This window comes from Chionomys nivalis, chromosome 4 (assembly GCF_950005125.1).
Source record: "Chionomys nivalis chromosome 4, mChiNiv1.1, whole genome shotgun sequence".
NCBI classification, from domain to species: domain Eukaryota; kingdom Metazoa; phylum Chordata; class Mammalia; order Rodentia; family Cricetidae; genus Chionomys; species Chionomys nivalis.
Genome location: NC_080089.1, coordinates 41,194,798 through 41,209,629, shown reverse-complemented (window position 1 = coordinate 41,209,629; position 14,832 = coordinate 41,194,798). Strand labels below are relative to the sequence as shown.

General features: G+C 45.1%; 1 protein-coding gene across 1 annotated transcript in view; it reads left to right on the top strand.

The window, feature by feature from the left end:
• The first annotated feature begins 11,871 nt into the window (after positions 1-11,871).
• Positions 11,872-14,832, top strand: part of Tecta (tectorin alpha) — a 70,124-nt gene continuing 67,163 nt past the window's right edge. Inside the window, exon 1 of the mRNA XM_057768349.1 lies at positions 11,872-11,935. Coding sequence (XP_057624332.1) covers positions 11,872-11,935 — 64 coding nt within the window. The remainder of the gene's footprint in view (positions 11,936-14,832) is intronic.

Sequence of the window (14,832 nt, the reverse complement as noted above, 5' to 3'; positions counted from 1 at the left end):
GCTGTCGATAAAACAGAATGAACCTGTAATATGATGTCAGGGGACTGCTAATTTGGTTTTTCACTTAGGTCATTCTTGGTATCAGTATGGAGCCAAAGGTGAGAGGGGCACTCCGCTGCAATTGAGATTAATGTCAATCAGCATTTATCAAGGAAGGGGAAAATATGTTTATAGCCTGGTGGAGCCCTTTTGTGGCTGCCATGCTATTGTTCCTCCCTTGCATTCAAGAAGGAGCTGTGTGAAGCATATAAATATTGCTTACAAAATAGAGATGGGTTATCTATTCTGGCCTTCAGGAGCTGAGTCTGCCAGGCCAATTCCAGTGCAGTTTGAATTTGTGGGGTCCTTCACAGCTACCCCTCCCTCCCCTCAGTCACTAAAGGTAACACAATCAGTGTGTTAAGAAAGAACAGTCATGGGAGGGTCAGACATGAAGGAATGAAAGAGGAAAAATGTCATGGGCACATTTGAGCACAGCTGTCTCCTTTACTCAGGAAGTACAGCAGGGGTGATGTGAATTGTCTCGGTTGTATTAAAATGCTTTTTTTTCTAAGTTTCATATTTTACATTACAAAGAGACAACATTAAGATGTTTAAACATGCCTTTAATCCCAGCACTTGGGAGGCAGAGGCAGGCAGATCTTTGTGAGTTCGAGACCAGCCTGGTCTACAAGAGCTAGTTCCAGGACAGAGAAACCCTGTCTTGAAAAACAAAATAAATAAATAAATAAATAAATAAACAAACAAATAAATAAATAAATGTAAAGAAGATGTTTAAATTTAATTTCCAACAGGTGACTTCCACAAGGTTCAAGACTCCAGCAATGTAAGGGAGACATTGAAAGACCCCCATTTTAATATCTCTATTGCGTCTTTTGTTTATTTCTTGTGTCTCCCAGAGTTTACACAAATAATAGCAAATCCAAATATACATTCTAGCTGCTTTGCTCTTATACAGCCAAGGGTGCACATTGTGTGCTGTCAGCAGCCTTGCTTTCTTTGTCCATGGAGATGTCTCTGGGATAGGATGTAGGAAATCATCTTAGCCTCTTTCTACACTAGAAGTAATCATTGTATGAACTGATGTATCTGATGGGTACCCTATTGGGTACATTTGAGTTTCTCTCCTCTCTCTCTCTCTCTCTCTCTCTCTCTCTCTCTCTCTCTCTCTCTCTCTCTCTCTCTCTCTCTCTTCCTCCCTCCCTCCTTCCGTCCGTCCCTCCCTCCCTCCCTCTCTCTGTCTCTCTCTCTGTCTCTCTCTCTGTCTCTCTCTGTCTCTCTGTCTCTCTCTCTCTCTCTCTCTCTCTCTCTCTCTCTCTCTCTCTCTCTCTCTCTCCTGCTTTCAGTTTGTTGCCAGAAACAGTGCAGGTTCTTTTGTGTGTTTGAAAGTGTCTAGAGTCTACATTCCCATGTCTGGGGCCTCTGGATCAGAAGGTGAGAGAGTTTGCAATGTTGATGGATATTATCAAATTATTCTCCGGTGGGATAATACAAAGTTGACATATAAAGGCTCAGGCAAGGTGGTTTTTGCCTTTAATCCCAGCACTTGAGACCCAGAGGCAGGTCAGTCTCTGTGAGTTCAAGGCCAGCCTGGTCTACATAGTGAGTTCTAAGCCAACCAGGACTACACAGTGAGATCCTGTCTCAACAATACAAAAGCAAAAGAACACAAAGTTGCAATGGTTTATTATTTGGCCCAGCCCTGCAGAGTCTAAAACTTTACTGTGGTTGAACTTAGTACAGTGGGTTTTTGGCGAAGAGTTCACCTTCCCAACCAGGCTTTGCAGCTCAGGCACTTGGATTCAACACATGGCCGATGCCACATGGTATCAGGCCCAAGGGAAGAAGGATTCATTCTAGTTTAGAGTTTTCAGAGACTTCAGTCCAATCAGCTCTATTGGTTCTGGGCTCTTGGCGAAATAGAACCTCACAGTGCAGGGTGAATGTGGCAGAGAAGAAGCAGGAAGGGGCAGGGGCAGGATAGACCCGCCCACATCACACTTCTTCAGCCAGGCCCCACCCACCACGGTCTCCACAGACTCTCAACTGTCTATCAGATTTTGAGTCTATCGGTGGGTTAGACGATGACATCAGAGCCCTTCAGACCCTGTTTCAGGAAACGCTCCCAGGGACATGCCTAAGTTGGGCCTTACTAAAGTCAATGTTTCTCCGTCACATCAAGTTGACATGTAATCATCACAGTGAGCCCATGTCACCTGGCCTAAGAACCATTGATCTCTGCAGCCTGGTCTGGGAGGATTCATCTCTGCCACAGAAGGCATAAGTGTTACTCGTGTCGAACAATGTGTGAGCACTTTTTCGCCTGAGTGCCCCTGGAAGTCGGGTTGCTCGCCCTGAAATCCTGTGTTTATTGTCTGTAATAAGCTTTAGTCAGAGCTGACTCTTGCCTGCCATTGAAGTGTCTTGTAGAGAATCCGTGCTGTTCTTTGTGGGGATGGAGAATATAGTGAGCCTGTGCACTCCAATCTCAATGTGCCTGCATGGATATTAGAACAAAGCCACTTCTGAGGTTTTAGTTGCATGAATCTACTTGGTACTTCCTGTTTTAGCTGCTTAACTGTAGCTAGGAAGGTAGCCCCATGGAACAGGACTTGCCTAGCCTGTGTGAGGCCCTGGCTCCTTCCCAATATCACAAATTAATAATGAATTCTTTGCTTATACACACTTAAGTTGGTTTCAGAAAATGGCTAAAATTTCAAATATGAACATCTTTTGTTATTGAGCCTTTAGGGAGTATTCTGATTCATAAATAAACATTAATAAGCATCACTCTGTGATTTTCAAAGATCCAACATCATATTTTTCATATGAATATTGGCCCAGAATAAACAGCACAAATGTGACTAGAACAGAAAGAAATAGAACTTAGGTGAATAATAAATTTTGGAAATATTATTGGGTTTTAAAACTTTGTTTTTAAGGATGGAAAACTGAGCCTGCAAGATGGCTCAGTGGGTAGAGGCACTTGCTGTACAAGCCTGGCGACCTAAATCCAAAACCTAGATACAAAGGTGAAAGGAGAGAGCTGGCTTCCAAGAGCTGTCCCATGACCTCCGTGCACACATCATGCCCCCTCCATATAGCAATAAAGAAAATAAAATTACCTGGATGTGGTGTTGCTCACCTTTAATCCTAGCACCTAGGAGACAGAGGCAGGTGGATCACTGTGAATTTGAGACCGCCCTGGTCTACATAGCACATGCCAAGCTAGCCAGGGTTACATAGACCCTATCTTAAATAAACAAGACGAGAAACCATTTGTTTATATGAGTATGCCATCCTCTAGGAGTCAACCCAGAGGACCAGAGAAGAGGTGTACTTCTAGAATGAGACTCCTGGAGGTTATTCAGTGTGTGTGTGTGTGTGTGTGTGTGTGTGTGTGTGTGTGTGTGATAGTCTATTGTGTAAAACACACACACACACCAGAAACACAATTGTGCTTTCCTCCATCATTCCATCCACTTTAAGGATATGCTACCACTCTTTCCTATGAAAAAATGCATGTGTAGCTTTAGATAATGGTTGCCTCAGCTAGATCAGGGGGCGTTGGGGATGAACCTCACTAGTCACTAGGTAAGTGGCAGAAATAAGTGTATTCAGGAAACACCGAGTTTGTATGGGGTTCAACGCAGCAACACCCCAGGCTCAGTTTCTTGGGAGGTAAATTTTGAGATACAGTGGGGGAATGGCAGGTCTGTGGGGAGTAACACCTGAGAAAGAAAAGAGAAGCATCAGGATGGAGCAGGAAAAGCCTTCAGACTGCTGCAGATTCATCAAAGGTTGCCCCATCAAAGGAATGTTCTGGAACAAGAAGTCTTGCTGGGTGAGTCCTGCCATAAACAGAATTGGCTCTGGCCTTCTACCAATGATTTCCTCAGTCACTGGGGTGGAAGCACACGGACATACCCCCATTCTGAACACAGTGTGGACCCTGAAGGGGTGACTGTTGGGAGCGGTTCTCATACCATATTCTTTCCAGTCTCCTAGAAATCACCGAAGGTACATCTGGCCACTGTGTCTTGTGGAGACAGAGTCTACCCGAGGCAAGAATGGCTCCAGTCCCCCCCACCACCGGGGGAAACTCCTCTAGGCTCTGAGGTCCTGTTTCTGAGGGGGAACTGGGAAGAGGGAGGTTAGGGTCGTGATCTACATCTGTCCTGTCACTGCAGTTGATTGCAGGGCCATAACCAGGGTCTGAAGAGTTCCCTCTTCTGTCTACTGTAGCACCTCAGCCCTTGTCTTATGCTGGACTTAGAAGCTTACCTGACAGCTTCATCTGAACCTTGATTTGTGGATATCCCAAGACCCCGGTAACCATATGCTGCTCAGCCTGTGCTTGTCACACGTGTCCCTCAGTCACAAGCAAAGTCATACCAAGAGGCACCAGAGTTACCCGAGCTCTACGTTATTATCTGTCCACAAACCCATTTTGTAAATGGAGCCCTTTGCCCCCTGTTCATCTTGTCAGCTGGTCTAACACAAAGGACCCAGGGTGTCCTAGATTGTGCTTCCATGGGTTCTTGCTATGTCTCTGCTGAGAGTACTTCCATGCCTGCTGCATCTGCCGTTCATTTCATTGCTTCCCTGGGATGATGTCAGCTCAGCCATGCTCTTTATGCTGTAACATGCATATCCACTGCCGGGGCCCACGCTCACAGCCCCTTCACTGTGAAATGCTTTTCCTAGTGAGAACCTCTGGATCCTGCATCCTGCAAGCCTTCCAATCATTGATAAGTGCTGGCTCAAGTCTCTGGGCAATAAAGGCATGTTCACGTGTTAGGCAGACTTTTCATCACTGTGGCAGGTACCTGAGAGAAAGAAGCAGTTTCACGGTTCAATTCATGGATTGCCTGGACCTAGCGGTTAGAGCCATTGCTTTGGGCCCTAGGTAGGCGGAATATCGTGGTGGCAGCAGTGTGCTGCAGAGGCTGTTGGTCTCATGAAAGCCAGAAAGCAAAGAGCATGGAAGAAAGGCCCAGGACCAGATGTGTTCTTGAGTGACATGCCCCTAGTGACGTAGTACTTCCTCCAACCAGACCATTCTCCACAGCTCTGCAACATCCCAACTGTCTGTCAAACATGATAAACCCGGGGAGCACTAGTCGGTGCCAGAGCCCTCGGGATCTAGCTGCTTCCCCAGAGAATTACTTCTCAACACTGCTAGCTTCAGGACCAAGACTTGAATGCATGAGTCTTTTGGAGGACATTTCATATCTAAACTAGAAATACTTAAGTTTAGACTTTATCTCTGTTCAGTCTTCCAGGATAAAAGCGGTTTGATTGAATCATTTTCCTGCCATTTGAGGTCAGTCACCGTCCCTGAGAAACAGTGGCATGCTGAGGGCTCAGCTGTGCTCAGTTGTCCACAGAGTGAGCATTTGGAGATCAGAGGCACTAAAAGAGCCTTGCTAAATGGGAGTTCATAGACTTGGTCCCCTCTATCTCCATCCCTGTGGCTGTGGCCACCTTATAAATGTACCCATTGTACCAACCCTGACAAAGCCTGCTTCACATCAGCCAGTCGAGTGCTTTTGTCTACGGAGTCCCTCTTCTGTAGCAGATGCTCTTGTGGGTGTTTATATACGACACAAAGATCTTCACACTTTGCATTCTCTCCCTTCTGTCTGTTCGTGTGTCTCCACGCCAGACCTCCCTGTCACACGTCTCCACGCCAGAACTCCTTGTCACTGTTGTCACCGGTTTTCCAACTTTTCGAGTCGCTGTCCAGCTGGCGATGTGGTTCAGCACGGCCTCTGAGTTTGCACATACTGTCTCCGCAAAACTCTTCTCCTTTGGTGAAAAGCACACAATGTGACGGATTACCCAAAGCTCCACACACCAGGAAGATGCCTTCTTCTCATTGTTAAAATCGCCAACGTTCATGAGAATTCCCAGGAGAATCACACAAGACACACGTGATGCTGTCGCATAGCTACAATTTATCTGCTATACACATACATGCACACACACACACACACACACACAGAGTACACATCACCTACACAAACTCTGGTGGGATCTGAGTTCTGGGTGGCAGGTGACAGAGCCTGAACTACCGAGTTAGGCAGTTTGTTCATGACTATTCTCTGAGTATCAGCTCCACCCTATGATAGATTGCTGGGGTCTACCTGCCTTTGGACCTTGGATCAAATAGGGCTCGGATCATAAAAGAAAATAGCCACATGGCCATTGGTCTCTTGGGCAAATGTCCCATCAGAGGCCCCAGTCACATGCCAGCAGTTTAGTTTGAAGAGGCGTTATCTCTTCGCTGCCAGAGGTGGGACCTGATTGCAGAACACCGGGGGCCTTCATTGTAGCTTAACCACCAGGCTTTGCTAGGAACTACACATTTTGTCTCTCTCCACCGCTAACATCTCCCACATCAAATGGTCAGCAGGACCTAGGGCCCGAGCGACAGAGCTGTTTGTGTTGTACCCTAGAGCTGCTATAGAATTCATTCACACTGTCAGCCCAGCTCCATGCGGGCTGACCTCCAGGGCTGGAGCCATTTTCCTAGGTCTGGAATGTGTGGCCTTCAGAACCCGAAGGCATAGACAAAGAAAGGAGAGTCTTCTAGAGCTATAAAACAAGGATGTTGCCTTTCACTTCAGAGGAGGTGTTCTTGGCCACCAGGTTTTGAAAGTTTTATTAAAACAGTATTTTAGAGTCTGGAGGATTTATCTTCCACTTTGTAGAACAGATGGCACCAGGACAGCTAACCTTCTGCCATCCCTAGCTCATCGTGCCCAGGATGCTGAGGTTTGTTACTATGTAGTGAATCAGCATGATGTACTGGGAGACCCAGATGGTTCAGACAGAACACTTGGCATTACATTATGAAAGAAGTGTCTTAGTCCATTGTCTGACATTATAACAGAATGCCAGAGACCATGTAAATTATAAAGAAAAGAGGTTTTGTTGGTCTCATGATTCTGCAAGTCTAAGAGAATAATGCTGGTGCTGCTTAACGTGGTAGCCTTCTGTTGTTCCAGGCATGGTGAAAAGAAGAAAGGCCAGCATGGAACAGAGAACAGAACAGAGAAGGCCAAGACTTCACAACGGTCTGCTCTCACGGTGGCCCTGTCCTGTCAGAACTACAACTTACTCTCAGGAGACAGCATCAGTTGATCAGCGAGGCTCCACCCCCAACACATCTCCGCTCCAAACACTTCTCCTGAGGTACAACTCTCAACACTGTTGCACTGAGACACTCAAACTATCACCGTGACCGCCCGTAGCCCTGGGATAAAGCTTTGAATGTGTCCTGCCATTTGTTCCATAAGACAGAAGCTACTGCTGGCCTTCCTTCCCAATGTGTCTTTCATATACCTGAAGCCACACTCGTTGGCTCTGAAAAAGAGAGCATGTTGGCAAGGCAGCTACCGCTTTGATTAGTCTGCAGTAGTGCACAGCCAATCTCTAGCCACCAGCCTGACCAGTGATAGACTCCACCACCCCTCAACTCTTAAGAGTGACGGTAATCTTGCCCAGTTAATCCCCGCCCCAAGCCCAGAATGTACCCTCTTTTGTATTTACTACCTTGACTGCCAGGGAGGGGGCTCTTTCAAATGCTCAGAGACATCTCTCCTTGACACGTGTATCTCCCAGCTTAAGGATGGTGATGCTTTCTGAGAAATACATTGTTGACAACTTTGTCACTGTGCAGATGTCATAGAGCTCCTACACCAACTAGGACTACAGTATAACTTGGTGATGTCATCTTTTGCGACCACTGTTGTATAGGTGGTTTGCTGTGGACAGAAATATTGTCGTGTGGCACATGACTATGTATGTAAGGACGTTTATATTTAATTTTATGTACACACAGAATATGCATAAATATGTATCTATAATGAATCATACAATAGGCATGTGTATGCATATGTAATTTTTGTATTTTTTTTTCCACACAGGCCCTGTTGCTATCTTGATGCGAGCACCTAACAGAATCTTGTCACTCAGCAGGAGTCTCTGGAGCAAAAACCTTCCCCACAGCACATCTTGCTTCATTTCACAGTCGCTCCAATCAGCCATCTCTTTCATAGAAAGAGCATAAGAAACCTGGAGCACAAAACAGAAATATTCAGTGCCTAACAACTGTTCTCTTTGCTTTCAGGGAAATTCATTTCTGCGTTACTTCTTTCCCTGGTGTCTTTTCTGTCAGTTATGAAGCAGTGTCAATTTATGTCATGTCCATAAAGCAGGAATATCTTGGGTAACTGGCACCGACCCACCCCAACTTCATCCATTCCCAGTCGAAATCCTGGCAGGAATCTTTATGTCCCTCGCTCGCACCTTCAACCCAATGTGTCTCGCCATGAATAGAAGCCTTTGTTATTCATCCATCTGTGGCCACCAGAGTGTACAACCAGAGCACGCCCCCACCGACCCGCTTCCAGCCCAGCAAGCCTCGCCCAGATCAGCCTCTTTCCCAAGCACCTGGTTCTCACTGGTCACCAGAGTCCCAAAGTCGTTCTTATTCATTTATGCTGCCATCTTGTGACTATGGTTCTGCCCAGATGGCCTCCCTCCTGGCAGCAGTTCTGCCTCTAGAAGGATAAAGAATTTAATGTGGGTCAAAAGGCTGAGGTAGAAGTAGCCTTGAGTGCAGGAGAAAGGGGAACTGAAGCAATTAGAATATGCCACCAGCAGGGTCTTAAGATTCATCCTGTTTTACCTCTAGACAGTCAGGTCTGATGAGACTGGACTGAAAGCTTAATCAGGGCCAGGCAAAGGGCTCTGTTGCTCTAGTTGAGTCTTGGACTTGAATTTATTTCTATTTCACACAGGCATCAAACAACTATGTCTTCTGTTTCATAAATGTGTGCCCATTGGAAGAAAGGAGTCATTTGACATCTGTAAGCGAGTCTACGGGGAGAATTCGCATTTCCAGGGAAAGAATAAACGCATTGTGCAATGCTTACACAATTATCACAGGTTTTTAGCAAAAGATGGGGAAACTTATGGTAAAAACCTGGTTCTCCTAACACTCTTGTCCTTTTAGCACAACATATGTAAAACTGGGATTGTTTTGATTCATTTTATTTCTGGTGCAGGCAACATTTCAGTGTCTGGCCAGAGAAAGAGTTGGACAAATGTAAAATTCCTATTGATTTGATTCACAAGAGGACCTCTCCATTGCATCCAAATTACTTCTTCTTCTTTTTTTTTAATGAATTCCACTTTGAGTATTTTAATTTTGTTGGTAGCAAGAACTATTTTGCAGTTTCCACATGTTTAAATTTTTCTTTGAGATTTTTGTACATGAAGATTGTATCTATATCACTCTTACCTCCTCCTTCCCTCAAACTCTCCCTCTCAAATTCATGATCTCTTAATTATTATTGTTACATAGACTTGCACACATACACACATATGTACATGCATATAAATACATACATATATATATATTTATATGCACAAATGAAAACACAATCTACTGAGCTCATCTAGTGTTGCTTGTATGTGTATTGCCCAGGGTTAACTAATTTGGATTGGATTTAGTTTATGTTCACTGGTCTTGTGCAATCATCAAGCTGAAAGGTCTTTCTTTGTTTGAACCCCCTTCCAAAGTCCTTCCTGGGCACTTTCATCAGGGGAAGCCTGTATCCCACTACCTGTGAAGACCCTTAGGGGTATCAGCCTAAGGGCCACAGGCGTAGTTTCCTTTTTCTCCTTTGCCTGGGAAGTGCCCCTGAGCATCTCTGAATGAATCAGAGAGAGAGAACAAGGAATAAAAACCTAGACACATTTGGGAAAGTTTCATTAAATACTTTATATATACCTGTGGGGGGCGGGGAGGAAGGGGGGAGTCAGAGTAGAGTCTGTATGTGAACAGATAAGAAAAGAAGAAAGAAAGAGGAAAGCAAGAGAGAATGGAAGAGAGAGAAAAGGAAGAAAGGAAGGAAAGGAAGAAAGAAAAAGAGAGAGAAAGAAAGAAAGAAAGAAAGAAAGAAAGAAGGAAGGAAGGAAGGAAGGAAGGAAGGAAGGAAGGAAGGAAGGAAAGACAGAGTGGAGAGGGAGAGACAGAGGGAGAGATGGAGGAAGGAAGGAGAGAGAGAAAAAGGAAACTTCAGTAGAAAACCAACTTCATTTAACTGTCAGAGGGAGCCGCTTTGTTGGGTTTTCTCCCATGCTGGTGGATGCTAATTCTGTAATGCTAGACAGTTGCCTTCTCCTGGGTACAAAGAGAAAGGGAGGGTTTCCTTTGTGTTTTCAGTGCAAAGTGATTCCGATCAGAGAAAACCAAGGTTTCGGCTCCAAGTACCTGACATTTCCATCTGAATCCACTTTTTTTTTTTTTCCTTTTAAAGGAGTGGGGGAGGTCTAGTTTTTCAGGAAAAGAGACTCTCCACGCAGTCCTGAAACCGATCTTTCAGATTTACTTTTCCTTAATCAATAGAAAGCAACTTGATTGCAACTCAACACTACCTGACGCTAGTGCAGGACTAACCGAATTTTTAGTTTTAAGAGTTCAGGATTCGGACGTCATTTCAGGGATCAGAAATAATTGGCAGAGAGACGAGAGAACCGGAGTGAATTCTTATACCTAATTTTCCGGACTCACCAAGATTTGGCTTATTATTTCCCACTCAATTCCTCCAGCCTCGACAGAACAGGTTAGTGGCATTTTTTCATAAATACAACTATCTAAATGACTCCTCCTTGCTGCTGCTGTCCGCGCTGCTCCCCCAAGGCCTCCAGCCTGAAGCTTGCGCTGCCTCCGCCCGAGCTGCATGTGATAGCTGTTGGAGTTCTCTGCCATTTGCAGCCAAACTAGATTTGCTGTATGCTTGAGACCTCTATGGGCATGACTGATAGCTGAAGATTGCCATGAGACTCTCACAGTATCAACTCATTGGTTTCTTCTAAAAGTTTGGCTTTAAAAAAAAGAAAACTGATAACCTCAAATGATAAGAGTAGGGTGTTTATCTTTAAGAACGCGGTTGGGAGCAGGTTTCCTGGTCTGCGCCTGGGTTCTCAAGCAGGTGCATGTTGAACTTGGAGCTTGCGGGTGTGTTTGCATCTCAGCATTTTTGGAGCAGCGCAGACTATCCACGTTCCTAACAGAGGGTAAAGCCACCCGCTCAACTGAGCGTAAATTAACATGCAAACGAGTTCAGCTTTGTGATGTTCCTACTTTTAATTAATTTCCTGAAACTAACGAGTTGCTCACGTGCCGGGCTCTATTTCTGTTGTATTTCCAAGGACCCACTCTGGTGTGATGCTCTTTGAGCACCAAAGCCAACCATCGATCATTCATTTCACTGCAGAATGTCGGTGGGCAATCTTAGACCACCCGTGAGTCTGATTAGTAAAATACTGGATTGGCTCCATGTCATTGAGAAGAGGATGACATACTCTAAATCCTCCTACCTGGAGAAACACATGGTCTTTTAACCAACATTTCTTTGACCCTGATAGAGAATGCCCTGTGAGATTAGGACTGTTGGGTCTTATAGAGGCTAGCATTCCCGAGACCCAGTCCGGGTCCTGCATTTTTGGAGTTGGATGCTATTTTGTTTGAATCAGATGCAGAGTAGACACCTTTCCCTTCCTTGCTCCTTGCAAGTTGCATCGACTCCCCTCTAATTCCCTGACCACCCATGTACACTTCTAGGTAGTCTTCTTCTGGGGAGGTCTACCTTGTTCCCCAAGTGTTAAACTTAGGAGGACCCATGAGCCTTCTGGGAATTCCGACTGACTCTGCAGGATTGACGCTGTGATGTGAATGTGTTCTGTGATGGTTGTGGTGTGTCTCGGGGGTTTGCCACCAAACACACCTAGTGTTCTATTTACTCTGGCAAGCAGGGGATTTTTTTTTCCTTTTTCTTTTTTTAAAATTTCAGGATGAATTATTCATCATTACTTAGAATTTGGGTCTCTTTCATCTTCGCACTTGTTCAGCACCAAGGTGAGTACGACAGAATCTCATAAAGCTCTTGATCAGCACGCTCTTGAATTTATAAAGAGACACTTTTGTTGGCATCATAATTGCAAGGGCAGGTGTACATGTGTCTGCAGATACAACAAGGTGGGGAAAAAAGTAAATTAAACTCTGTTGTCAAGGGTAAAATGCATTAACTTTGAATGATGCTCACTTTTTCTTATTTAACTTTGAATACAATTTGTATATACCGGTGAAGGTCTTTAAAATAATGCAGACTAATTCTCAATGTAGAAGTTGAGGTTGTCCATCACTTCTCTCATCATCGATCCCATCTAGCATATGCTGGAGACTTTAAAGAGTGTTCTTATTTTAGCTCCAAGTTAGGAAGCTGCAGCAGTAACGATGGTGTTGGTGATCTGTTTCTCAGGGACCGATGATGTTGGCCAAAAAATGTAAAACTACAAATGGAATAAGTTAATTAGCTCCCTGAGCGCTCATGATCCCTTCTTTTCTCTCTGTCTCTGCCTTAAGTGAGCAAAGAACTATGTGTATGTCTTCCTCCTGCTGTTCTTGGGCTTTTAGATTAGAAAGATAGGGCAATCCGTGTACATCTTGTTCTTCTAGGGTTTATATTCCAAAGCACCTTTGTTTTGCTTAAGTTCAGATGCCACATGGTTCCAGGTCTTGGAAGGACCTTTCCTTTACGATCATGCCCACTGTCCTAGAATTGGGTGAATTAATAGTTGTATTACGTAACCCAAAGTAACAATAGAGTGATTTCCCTCCAATAATCCCAGCGACTCCATTTTCCACCTCTACTCCAAGGAAGTGTGTTTTTCTTTGGTGAAAAGGAGAAATCCTAGAAACACAACTCTACTTACTGTGTAGTTCCTAGTTTAGAGCAAGCATGGGTAGGGATAGTGTTTCTGTGGCTGACTCTGACACTAGCCATAGGCCATGCTGCCAAATGTGCTGTTTTCAATGGTAATAGGTTCTAAGATGGCAATCACTGCTGTTTACTTCTGTCCCCTTTTGTGGAGTGTCCTGTTTATTCAGAAAATCTTTATTGAGGTTGTATGGTGTTGGATGTGCTTATCTGTAATATTCTTGAGAATAACTGTTAGCTGTTATTTCTGTTCAACATCACAAACCAAGTGAAGAATCTTGGAACAAACAGAGAGTTAGGGCGGTCTCCATCATCAATGCTTTCTGTGTCCTTAAAAGCAAGCTGGATCTTCCCTTCTCCAGACAGATTGGCCACTGCTGTGCAAAATACCAATTAGACCTTTGCCTGGAAAGGATTACATGCCATGGCATGACTCCCAAAAAGTTCCCCATGAAGGACAAACCTGTAGTTTGCCTCTATATGTGCTAGCAATTCAAGGCAATCTATCACCTTCAAATGTAATAAGTACCTGTGTTTAATACCAGAGTAAGAATTACAAACAGTTTTTTTGAAGTTTTTGTCTTCTAAATATTTGCACGTTGTTACCAAAATGTAAGAATGCTCAAAGAGCCTTTCTAAATACTGATTGTGACATCAAACCCAGATCACTGGCTGAGAGCTCCCGAGATTCAATCAGCCACAGCCTCTCCTACAGGTTAGGATTTGGTCAGTTTCCCAGACTTCTGAGATGCGCGGCATAATGTGTGAATACTAATGACTGGACTAGTGCCCTGCTTTCTTGATGCTGTCCTCCAGAGAGTGAACCTTTATCCGGGCAGACCTGCACCAACTCCAGAGCGAAGGTGCGGGCGCTTTGCCTGGCCCTCCAGGCTGCTGTCTGTCCACTCTGCAAGCTCTTTTCAGGGGCTGTTGGCCGCTTACTAAAAGGCTCCCCAAGGGGAAGAACTGGCCACGACCAGCTGTCCTCCCCTGTATCAGCTCCATCAGTGCAAAGCAGGGATTTTCCCGGAGAGAGGGGTGACATGAGACTGGGTGTCAGCTTCTGGACAGACAGGCTTGAGGGCTGTGACCACAGCCCAGCGTGTATCAGCTGCCCCACCCCCACATGGATCAGCTACCCCCACCCCCCACCCCCAGAAAACTACAGATAAACTTTCAAAGGAAGAAAAATGTTGTTATCCAGCTTTCACTCAAAAGGAGAAAGAACAGTGACAGAGAAAAGTGACACCAGACATGACATGTTGATTACTTCAGAGGTGCAGTTGTGCCAGGTCCCTGGTAGCATAGGCCCTGGGGACATTGTCTTATTTTTTTCCCACCAGTCTGGGCCATACCTTGCAAGAGTTTGCACCCCAAGCATCCAGGAAGGGGTCTGTGTAACACCTCATCTCTGACTAAGAGGACCAGGAGGAACATTGTGTCCACCCTACAGAGTACTTCAGCACTCCACGTACACACACACACACACACACACACACACACACACACACACAAAACTCCCTCTGTTGGAGAATCCCATGTCTGATTTTTGTGACTAGAGCTTGGGCAGAGAGCCTTGGGCCAGTCTCGGTCAAGGTCACTTACAGGCAGTGACTACCAACTCTTTTCACCCCACTTTGTGCTGGTTCCAATTTTATTCCTCTTGGGCTCTGATGCCTTTTGTTGTGTGGCAGGAAGGACGGGGTCTTAGGAAAAAACTCTTGGGACCCTCCTGGTAAATAGAATTCTTAGCTTCGGAGGGTGCTCTCTGGTTACACCTACCTTCTCACCATCTGGTTGTCTACTCAAGAAGCAAGTCCTCCTCAGCCATGCAGATCTAAAGGCTGCCTCCATACCCTGAGAGCTCCAGGTACCCACGGTGGCATGACCTTCCCACCCACGCTCACCACTGCTCTCTCCAATGCACGGGCACACAATAATAAAGCACGTAGGTCTTTGCTTTAAGTAGAGACTGTGTGTGTCCCTTTTTCCCCCAGAGACAGAAGATCAAAGATCATGGACTAGGTATAGCATA